Source organism: Miscanthus floridulus, chromosome 17 (assembly GCF_019320115.1).
Source record: "Miscanthus floridulus cultivar M001 chromosome 17, ASM1932011v1, whole genome shotgun sequence".
Lineage (NCBI taxonomy): Eukaryota > Viridiplantae > Streptophyta > Magnoliopsida > Poales > Poaceae > Miscanthus > Miscanthus floridulus.
The window spans coordinates 102,353,681-102,365,353 of NC_089596.1; the positions used below are offsets into that span (position 1 = coordinate 102,353,681).

The 11,673-nt window shown below is 42.8% G+C and overlaps 1 protein-coding gene across 1 annotated transcript; it reads right to left on the bottom strand.

Moving 5' to 3' along the window:
• Positions 1 to 292: 292 nt before the first annotated feature.
• LOC136518771 (homeobox-DDT domain protein RLT2-like) lies at positions 293 to 11,446 on the bottom strand. The gene is made up of 18 exons (XM_066512464.1): positions 10,586 to 11,446; positions 9,999 to 10,484; positions 9,595 to 9,671; positions 8,552 to 9,040; positions 8,366 to 8,458; positions 8,124 to 8,288; positions 7,790 to 8,012; positions 7,603 to 7,703; positions 7,145 to 7,231; positions 6,646 to 6,798; positions 6,403 to 6,558; positions 5,231 to 5,440; positions 4,472 to 5,143; positions 3,853 to 4,398; positions 2,418 to 3,035; positions 2,218 to 2,322; positions 1,523 to 1,783; positions 293 to 1,400 (listed from the first exon to the last, which is right to left on the bottom strand). The coding sequence occupies exons 1-18, from the start codon at positions 10,782 to 10,784 to the stop codon at positions 558 to 560; spliced, it is 5,484 nt and encodes a 1,827-aa protein (XP_066368561.1). The 5' UTR covers positions 10,785 to 11,446; the 3' UTR covers positions 293 to 557.
• Positions 11,447 to 11,673: the final 227 nt, after the last annotated feature.

The window sequence follows — 11,673 nt, forward strand, 5'->3', positions numbered from 1 at the left end:
TGTTCACTTAAACTTACCAGCATGGTACAGTGTTTAATACCCTATTCGTTTAAACTTATCAGCCATAGTACAGTGTTTAATACCGTGTTCGCTTGAACTTATCAGCTATGGTACAATGTTTTTCTCATATACCAAATCAACATCAGCCAACTTATCGGCCTCAAAAACAATCAACCGAACAGCTATGGTCTTCCTCGAGTATTGGGGTCGTGCGGAGTATACTGTTATATGCAAAGCTTGTGACAACCGTAAGAGAACGCTTCCAATGTATAACAATGAAAAAAAAAGTAGCTGAAGAACAAAAAACAGACAGCTGATTGGACCCTTCTTTTCAACTTATGGTAATTGGTATGTATGTATACACCACAAATGACCTGATTCATGTACAAGGCCGATCTTCTAATGTTGACTGGCTTCTATCTAATAACGAGCCACAACACAGTTTCGAACTGGCAGCCTCTTAAATAGTTTGTCAACTCAGCATTAGTGTTGGTGAGCCCACCAAAGCCTCCGTTACATCATTTACCACAAGCCTGCACAACTTCAATACACTCTCATCATTCACTATACTCTGAAGAATATGATGATGTATCACCTTCATCCTCATCTGCGTTGGCTGCTCCATCTCCACCATCGTCATCGTCGTCGTCCCGAATGTCATCATCCCCACCCATCTCAACGTCGTCATCCTCATCACCAGCAGGATCTTCAGCTTCATAGTCCTCTCCATCCTCCTCACCCTCATCTCCTTCAGCATCCTCATCGTTATCGTCACTCGCATCATCCATCATTTGTACAGGGCTGGACTCTGAAATGTCCCTTGGATAGACTGAAATCTGCTCATCATATTCCTCGTTCATAGGCTCACCATTTTCCTCCTCTGACTCATCGGATTGAGAGACCGAATTGTCGTCATCATCCTTGACATATTCCCTTCTCTCCAAGGCCCACTCTTCTGCACCTGAGCTCTCAGGAGAATGCATAGTGCCAGTGTGATTTGCCTTACTTAACATACTAAAGCTGCCCAATAGGTTTGCCTTTGGAATTGATCTGGCACTGAGCTCAGATGGTTGCCGAGGTCTAACAGTTCGAAGTCCACGGCCACGGCCACGGTTACGCCCACCGCGTGCATTCTTTCGAGGGGCTCTCCCATAGGGCACACTATTGTCATCCCTGAACTGAATCCTGGAAGAGCTGACAATACCCCTGGGAATCCTACCACCACGACCACGAGATCTACCTCCCCTGCCACCTCCTCTACCTCCCCGTCCACGACCTCTACCTCTACGACCATTGCTGTTAGTTAGCAACGCTCCATCCTGTTGATCAAAACCAATAGGTCTGAACTGTTCTATTTCTTGTTTGTTCTTACTAATAGAAGGATATCTCGGTGGAAGCTTCTGCACAGTGAAAAAAGAAACAAAATCATGTAACTGATCCAGACAGTAGATCAAGAGGATCAATTACCACATGTAGTCACCACTAGTCTTTTGATGCAATAATAATAAGCCATAGGGCTCACCATGAAATCTCCAGCTTCTTGCTCCTTATTTGAACCCAACTTTGGAGGAAGTGTGTATGAGATGGAAGTATCCAAGTCTAACAATCTTAAGGCGACAGCAGCGATAGTATCAGGAACCCATGGAAGTACAGTGGCAGATGCAGAACCTCCAACTGAATTCTGGGTAGCATCTTGTGTTTTTGAATTAAGCAACTCAGTTGTCGTTTCAAAGTTAGATGATAAGTAATCTCGCTTTATTGCACCTTCCAGCACACTAAGCATCTGCAGAAATATGACATGGCAGGATTTAGATACGAACACAAAATTTATACATAAACTTTGATGATAAATTAAAATCAGGCTTCTTAAACCATGCTAATTCTCCTCTTACACAATAGCTATCCAAGTCGGTTCATAAGCATATATAGTGGTGTATACAGTGGTGGAAGTTCAATATAGTAACAACTTAGTAATAGCCGTATACAGTGGTGTTAGTTCAAAAGGGCCAAGGTGGCCCATGGGCCACCTCGTCAAAAGAATTTTTTTGAAAGTACTACTAGTACTCAATTTCACCATTCAATTGCCAAGAAAATACTAATTTGGGCCCCTCTTTCCTTTGGTCTTGTTATAAAATGGTATCTTCTCTAATCCTTTCCAGACTCCGCCACTGGAATTATACAGCAAACAAAGATAGCAAAAAAAACATGAAATACAACCTGCAAGACTTCTTCAGCAGATGATGCAGAATACAACTTCACACCCCAAGATTTTCGATACCCATCCGTCCAAAAAGATAGGAGAGCTTCTGCCGGTACTGAAGCCTGTAACACGCAATCTAACAAATCACACAAACAGCATTTTTTGCAACAAACAAAATAAACGTCACTAATGAATGACCATAAAAATGTCACTTTACCTCAATGGTAGCTAAGAGCAGCCTCAGCAATCTCAATCCTACAGGTACAGAAAAGTCCACAATTTGTGTCTTCCAATTAGGATCCGTTCTCTGTTTTTCTTCACATTGTGATGAGTGCTCCAAGAAATTGTGAATGGGTTTGAATGTCTTGTGGCAAGAAGAACAGTGCCTTTCTTCAGCTAAGAATATCTGGTAGCAATGGTCACAAGATTGAATCAACTCAGGGCACCACTTCTTTCCATATCTCATGGCGTATGTGGATTGGTGACCGTAGCACTCTCTCCACATCCATTTCAGAAACATGGAAGCCCTTTTCGAGATAGAATTTTTCTCGGCTTCATTGCGCCCAATCTCTATCTTGAAAGTATCTGAATATGCCATAAGATTATCAGAAGCAACACCAGAAAGGGTACTGCATGGACTTCCAAACTCATTGTTGCAGTTTAGACTTTCATTACTTCCATTTTTCAAAGTCCGTCCAGTTGTGTGTTCTAAACTAGCACACTTTTTCCTCTCAACAGCTTCCTTAAAAGTTGGCTCGATACTTTGCAACATTGAGTGCAGATGTGACTCACGGATGCCACGAGTATCAAGGGAAGCTACCAAAGCTTCAAACGCCTGCATTTTTAATCAGAAATCACGTTAAAGCACCAGTACAACAGGATCTCTACATCATGAAGTCAGTCAAGCTAACTTAGTAACCACTCACTATGTGTGTTCAATAGTCTACTTACTAACAGGTTTTGCTAGGAACTGAATGAGATATATCTGCGGTTACTGCCAACAATTCAAAACCCTATGAACAGTAATCTTCAAGGGCACAACCAACAAGGAATCAGATATTAAAAGACATTCAGAATCTCGTATGAATCATAACTATCTGGAATAAACAAAACTAGGCACATATAATTTCATAACCAGCGGAAACACTGGTTTCCCAATGAAATAGTGCTAAATGCCAGTAATATGACCCAAACGTTGTGCCTACTGCCTAACACGACATGGACAAACAAGCACAAAATCTTAAAAGTGAAGCATTTTATAATATCAAATAAGAAGCAAACTTAAAATAAGAGAATGACAAGTTGACAACTACTCTAAGCATTTCAACAAAATATAGATGGCTCTTGTCAGCTATCAAATACCACAACCCCTGATTGATCCAACTTCAATGTTATACCTTTGACCTTCTAAGAAGAAAACAAACACCATAAATCCATAATCCCCACCATTCAAAGTTGATCTAGTGTCTAAGATTGCAGTTCCCGCCGTTCAAACTAGATCTAAATAGCTCCCAGAGGTTACATAAAATACAAACGAATTAACACATTGAAAGATCAAGAATCATCAGTTGAACTACTCTATTTTAGAGACCTCTTATTGAGAATATTAGCTGGTGAAATTGCGACTAAGATTGTTTTGAGGAAACAACTACCTCAGATGAATCAATGACCCTCCAGTATCCATCTCTAGATTCAAAAAAGATTCTTCCTGAACCAGGGTCATAGGATGATGAAGATGCAGAAAACTGCCAATACCGGTTCCGTCTCCGATCTTGTCCAAGGGGTAGCGATCTGTACACGTAAAGCTGTTCTGCCTTGTGACCTATGAAGGATTTCAACTGAGATCTAGTTTTCTCAGATGAAGCATATTGCTGAACAGACAAGCTTTCGGGGTTAGTACTCAATTCTCGGCTTACACCATTCCGCTGATGAAATACATCACCAGTAATAAGCTGGTTCTGCTTGTCAACAAGCAAATCATTGTTCGTCAAACTGGCATTTCCGTTATTGTTTTTAATAGGGTTATGCACTGGCGTAAGGGTACTTTCAGCAGCATTTTCTTGATCTGTATCAACCTTAATACCCACACAAGAATCATACTGTGTCTTACTAGTAAAGTCGTCCCTTGTACGCCTCTTATCAAGTTGTGCCTCAGCCCACATTTGTTTTTTTAAAGCACTTGCTGCTTCAAGGCGTTCCTGTAAAGTCTCTTATTCAGATGATGTTCAATGGGAAAATAGCAAGATAACAAAATCATAATAGAAACATTACCTCCAGAATTGCACGGATAGAATTTCCTTCAGTGGCAACACCAATAAGCGCAACCAAAGCATTGAGGCGTTCGTCCACACTAAGATCACAGTAGTCACCCTCAGCTAGCCCCTGTACCCAGGACTCCCCTTGGTTACTTTCGTCTATCTCAGTGTCCTTAGCATCACCTCCAACTTCTGGATCAGTTGAACTACTTGCTTTACTGTCTAAAGTATGCAATGGTAAACTTTCACTAGATTTAATCTGAATGCTTGGTGACACTGATGTGTTCATCACACTGTTTGATTCTTTCTTTATGTCACCAACTACTGTACTTTGTGCACCATATTGAGCTCCAACTAGGGGAGACTTAGCATCCTTGTCCTCAATATTCACGTCATCACCATCAGCGTCATCATCAGCATCATCACATTCAGAATCCTCATCCCTTTCAGCCTCATCCACGTCCTTCTCCACTTCTTCACACTCCGAAAGCGCATTCTGAAACACCCTGATTTTTTCACGTGCTGCTGACAACACAGCCTCAGAGTCATCTGGGTCCTTTCTGTAAGGAGTTTTAACACAATATGTCGAAGGTGCCGTTCTTTCAAAAAGCTTAGTGTCTCTCGACAATGCTGCAGATATAGATGCCTCTGGTGTCTTACTTGTTGTAAGGTCTCTCAGTCCAGATTTCTGAAGAGAAAAAAGAACAAACCAAAATATGTTCCATTAGAAATAACAGGTCAGTACAATCTAGAAATTTGTTTGATGGGGATATACCTGGATCTTTTCTGCGACTTCCAATATCGTGAGACCTTTGCTCCCTTCAAGTGACAGTACATGGAAAGCAGCAAACTTTACTGTTCCAGGTGTCAGACGGTGTCGAGACCTGCGACGATTAGTATACCCTCTTTCTTTCATTAAAGCAGCAGCCTTTACGGCCGCTGAACCATTTCGCAGAATGGAAATGACATCTACACCATTACGGCCCTTTCATAAAAAAAAAACACGAATTGATTAGATATTTTGGGAAATTTCCATCTTGTTTATACGAACAGCAAAATGAAACAGTTTAAAAAACAAGTCTGCTGCAAATATGCAAGATGCAGCTATACTTTTTTGAATTGCCATGAATGGAACACATACACCTCTACTTAAAATTGAATCCAGTCGATTTCAAGTAAATTAACCCAAAACCTTTCTTACCATAGCCCTGCTACTACTGGTGATCCACTTAACACCTATTCATTCCCTGGAAGTGCTAACAAACCCATTTAAGACCTAAATCCTTAAGGCACAGATACAAGTCTCTAGTCAGCTTTAAGAATCCAAACAGTAATGTGTATAGTATATATGAGTCTCTCATAAAATGGTAGTTTTCTAGCTAGCAGATGCCAGCGGCATCGTCCAATTACACCTTCCCTCTGCATGGGATCACATTTTGGCCATGTAAAATCGAGTGGACAATCTAGTCCGTCAATTATCACCCATGGACCAAATGAAGACTTGTCTGCTTATCAGTCCAGGAAGATATGCTAATTAAGCCTTGAAGCACTAATTTCACATGTTTTCAACAAAACAAATTAATACATAAAAACAATGACATTAAAATAAGCCAGAATTATATAACCGTTTATAATATTTCAGTGAGTTCACTATATTTCGCCTATCCACAATTTTATGATGCCCCTCAACATGGTGATTCCAGATGCCTAAAATACAAGCAGTATGAATGTCTAACCCCCACCCCACCCCACCCCACAGACACCCATTCACAAATAGCTACCGTTTAAGAATGCGTACATTAACTTTTACACCTACTATAGACAAGAGAAACATACTCTCAGATCATTATATGTTTGACATATCCTGCTATTATAGGATGTAGAAAAAGTAACTGTCAAAGGTTTGTCTTGAAGACAATGAATCGAGGTTCACAACGGAAACAATACCTCGTTATCGTCGCGATGATGGACAATTTCAGCATCGCTTTTCTTTAACTGAGGCCCGAAACCAGCACATAAACCAAATTGGCGCAATATTTCAGGCCATGTAAGAAAGTTCAAGTGGCGCTGCCAGTTAAGTATGTTGATGCCCCAAGCATACGCCTAAACAAGAAATGTTTTTTCATTAAAAAATCATCACTATCCTTCAAAAAAGAACGTTTTAGAGAACCAGAAATTCTGAACACATACCCCTTCAACAATTTGTGGGTGGCCACCTCCAGGATTAGCAGAACTGCTCTGATTTATGCCTAAAGCAACTGACGGAGTCCGGGCAACATCCTCAATATCTTTAATGATAGATTTCAGCAGAGCAACATGCAATTCACCTAAGAGCCTTGAATCCTATCAGATGAATAAGAAGAAGAATTGGTTATGGCACACATCTAAATCCATGAAATGGTATAAGAAAAGGTTCAAAGATATGATAAAACAGTCATGATCCAACAATCAAATTTTAGTTTAGTATGGAAAAGGAAATGTAAATTATATCACTCACGGGAGTTAAATGAGACAGTGCATGACATCATAATATGCTGATATCTTTACTCAATGAAACAAGTAGATGGTACAAATGAAAAAGCCTAGGACCATGTCCCTGTCCTAGTTGTCATCAAGATATAAAATGAACCAGCATCATGTCATCATATCAAGACTACCTTCAACATGATATGCTATATCAAGAACTTACATAATCATGAAGAGCCTGCACGAACTCATCCAATGTGAATGATGGAAGCCCAAGAACATCACCAAAGGTAACAAAAAACTTCCAAACCTGGATTTCATCAACAACACGTTCTATTAGAAACATAAACGAATAAATTCTAAGACGTGATACACTCTTAAGATACGCAAATTCCATGATGCAGTAGCAGGATAGCCAAAAAGTAGCAACACAAGGAGAATACATGATCCAATAGAATCATAAATCACAGCAACAGAAAAATGTACTTTCAAAAAGGACAAAACAGAGACATCAATAGGCCTATTGAACTTCTGTATTCTAGTTTCTGTCCACTGAATAATCTTATCTTAGGAAGGGAAGTACTTTCTTACAGAAAGAGCTATGTCGAAAATTATAAAGCTTTTCATAACCACTCATTGTTTCCAAAGGGGAAAATGCACATTCTAAAGATCAGGAGGTACCATCAAAAGGTTTCCAATAATATCCTCGGAAGCTGCCCATGGTTTTATTGAAAAAGGCACCTTTAGTCTCACAGTTTCAGGAGGAAACTTTCCCAGCATTCCTGCAAAAGGAGAAATCAAAATTTCTTAAATCACATCAAGCAGTGTACGTGGTCCAGAAGCACAGATCCATGAATGTGGAGTGTACCTCTAAATGAATCAAGCTGCTGTAATGTGTCACTATCAAGAGAAACCATCGAGAGCAGCCCTTTACTACAAGAGGCCAGTTCTAATAGTTCTAAGCGCTCATCTTCCATCAGTTCCATACTCTCTCGCGCGATTCTACGTGCTGTAGCCCTCTCATTAGCAGCCTTCTGCTTTGCAGCTTCTTTCTCTCGTCGAAGCTCCTCTTTTTGTTTTAGTTTTTCAGCCTGTGCATGCAACAAATTGTGAACTAAACAGTGCCAGCGTACTAGACTTAAAAGTCTGCAGCTTACTCAATTTGTATTACAAATAAAGGCTGCAGAAACTAGCGAACTTACTCTTATAGATTGTTTCTGCATAAACTTCTCCATACGCTTGTGTTCACGTCTTTGTTCCCTTTGCAATTTCTCTTCTTCCCTCTGTCTTTCACGCATCAACCTCTCCTCTTCCTTACGTCTCTCACGATCAAGTCTCTCTGTTTCCCTCCGCATTTGTTCTTCTCTCTGCAGAAATACGGAAAAAATTTAATAATGCATCATGAAAGGTATGCATGAACTTTCTTAGTGCAACTAAGGAAGACCTTTCTGTTCAGCAGATCTTGCTTCTCAAGCTCCTTTCTGATTCTCTTTTCATGAGCCTCAACCTCCCTAGCAATCTTAGCTTCCTCATTATGCTGAAGTAACGTTAGACAAAGATAACATTATATCAAAACGTAATAATACAAAAGAAGAAAAAGAATATATCCACAAATGCAGCGAGAACATACCTTGCGCTTTCTGTCCACACGATATGTATCATCATCATGATATCCCATTCTTTCAGAGGATGCGAGGGAGCTTTCGAATCCGGGAACTTGAGGGGTGCCAAATTGGCCGTGGATTGGAGCTGGGCTAACATTAATATTTGACAAAGCCCCCTCATGATCTGTCAATGCCGATGCAATGGGCGATCTGCCACGTTGAGCCAAATGGCTAGAACCAGATGATTGACTGTGAAACGTATAGCCAGGTGCCTGCTCAAGTCCATGTAGAAAGCGTGAACCTGTAGACAGAGGAGCTACCCTCAAATTTGACGCCTCTGCTGGAGCATCATAGAAGCGCGACTGGCTTGCCCTCTCATATGTGTCACTTGGCTGCTCAGGAAGAAACTGGTACTCATGTACTGCCTGTGAGCCAAGATGAGAAGGCCCAACCAAGGACTTTCGTTTCCCTGTATTTGGAAGTAAAGGGTCTGTGGTAGGCAAGAATGCCGAAGCCTACAAAGGGGAAACAGATTTTAAAGTTTAAACCGATCCATGATTGGATTATTTAAGAAAACAATAACCTCATCCAGAACAAAAAGCAGCGGACAAGAAGAGATAGATTAGAACTCAAAAACTCCGAACAATGCAAATCCATGAAGTGTGATAAAGTATATAGTATAATCATGAAACCATTGTACAGTAACAAATCTAACGAAAAGACTATGCTCTATAAAGAGAGCATGCACATATGGTGTCCATTCCTTCAATGCAACAATATGCATGAAATGAATAAAACATGCAACACAGCAGCGCATGACTCGAATACCATTACAGCCATATCTTATTAGAACAAAAACACGATTGCACAGCCTTGGCTTACGGAAAATGCCTGCAAACTGCAGCCACTATTCCAGTGAAAAGAATCCCTATGAGAAGGCAGATTGATGGAAACAACACATAGAAAAATGGATAGAGTCTCTATTTATGTCATCTATTCAAAGACAAGGAGTGGATGAATGAAGTGGTAAAAAAAACAAGCATTTGTCTGCAAGCAAACTAATGCATACCTTCATGGGTTTGGGATCATGCCCAGAAAACATCTTGGTCTCATATGATCGGAAGGATTGCTTTGGTGGCTCAGGAACTGCTCCAAAACATTCAAAATAAATAGCAGAAAGTAAATCAGCATAATGTAAATATGGCAAGAATACATTGGCAACAATTCAGATTTCAGACTCCACAAAACAATCTGCGTCGAAATTTTCCAACGTTATAAAAAGACATAGTAAAATATAAATCTGAGTCTATATCCACTACATTTAATAATAAAAATATTTGAATGACAGTTGGGTGAGCTTGATAGGTCTACACAATAGGCTTCTAAATCGGTCTTATGTATGTATTGTAAATTGATTTGAAAAATATATATTAAGGCATCAAATATAACGCATCATGAGCACAAGGTTCTTACCGATAGGTGCGCCAAATGCACCAGGAGGAAGTGGATCAAATTCAATACCAAGCACTGGCCCATCATCCCTCAAAGGTTCCCCTATAAGTGATTCTACAGAATCGATCACCCGATGCTCCGCTTGCGTAAGGTGCACTGGTGCCATGTGAGGCAGCATAACTTGTGGTGGCTCATAGTATCTCCTCCCAATCTCCGGCACAGATAGCCTAGGCACAGCCGATGACCGGCCAGGCCCTCTCCTGGAATAGGGCGGCAGCTGCTCACCATAGGTTCCAACAGTCCCCAATATCATCTCGCTGGGCAGCAATGGAGGCGGCGGCGGCGCTATGACTGGGACGCTAACCTCCTCGTCCCTCAGTTGCCTCTTGGCCGGCGGTTTCCGGTCCTTGAGCCGGCGGTGGCAGAACCACATCTGCAGCTGCCTGTCTGTGAGGTTCAACTGCACCGACAGCTCCGCCCGCTTCGTCTCGTTTGGGTACGAATCCTCTGCGCAAACAAAATCCCCATGAAAACCACACGCACAATTCAATCAAAAGCTCGCAAAAACAAACCCCCAGAACATTCAGAATCATCAGTAGCCGACGAACCTGCATACGTCCTCTCGAGAACCTCCAGCTGGTAGGGCGTCTTCATGACGCGCTTCACCGGCGGCTTCCCCCCGGATCCAGACGCGCCAGGTGCGCTACTCGCACCGCCAACGGCAGCCACGGGGGCCGACGAAGGGCCGGGACTTTCCATCCCCACCGCTGCCGGCGGACCGGAGCCCCCGTCGTCGGAGGACTCCATCACCGACGACCGTAACCCTAGATTCGCCTCCACGAGACAACAAAACACAGCACGCGAAGACCAGACCACACAGAAGAACAACAACAACAAACCTAATCACACGCTACGGCGATTTCCCCAATAAATACACAGGCACCGAGCCCGAAGCGAGTCCCGCCCGGCGCGCGGCTCGATCCGCGCCACGAATTCCACCAACGAGTGGAACAGGTAACGTCGCAGCGCAAACGCGAAGTAGAACAGGATCGGTGGACGCGCCCCAACCCAGACGCGGAGAGTAATAGGGACGCGGGCGCGCGCGACCGCGATGAGGAAGAGGAGCAACAGGGGAGGTCACAGATGCAACTCCTCCTCCCGAATTGGTCAGGGGTTTGGATCGCTTCCATGCTAATAAAAACCTTTTGGATTTGATGCCTCCGACTTTTATTATTGCCTTGCTGCTGCTGCTGGCGTTTGATGCTCTTCCGTTCCGCTGGGAGTAGTAGTAGTATCCTTTTTTCCCTCGATGCGGAGGAGTCAGGCTCACCAGCCAACGAAAGAAAGGGAGCAGTGATGTGGATCTGTTCTTGGAGTGGTGTGGATTTCGTGCGTGCGCGTTGTGAATCTCGCGGCGGTCTGCGCGTTCATAGGTTGGGGGTGGTTGCGGCTGCGTTCCTCGTTCTCGTTCGTGCGATGAGTAGAACTGTTGGTGGATCTTCTGTGGCGTGGGGCGCGGAATGTTTGTGGCCTACGGGGGGGTGCGGGCCCCGGTGTGCGGCCGCGCTTCGCGTACCAAAGGATGCCCGACCGGTGGACGAGTCTCCACTCGATCTTCTGCGGGTCTGGCCAGCCGTCGTGGTCCGTGGGACCCGGGGGCTGGTCGAAGTGGAACTTTCACGATCGTGACTGTAGG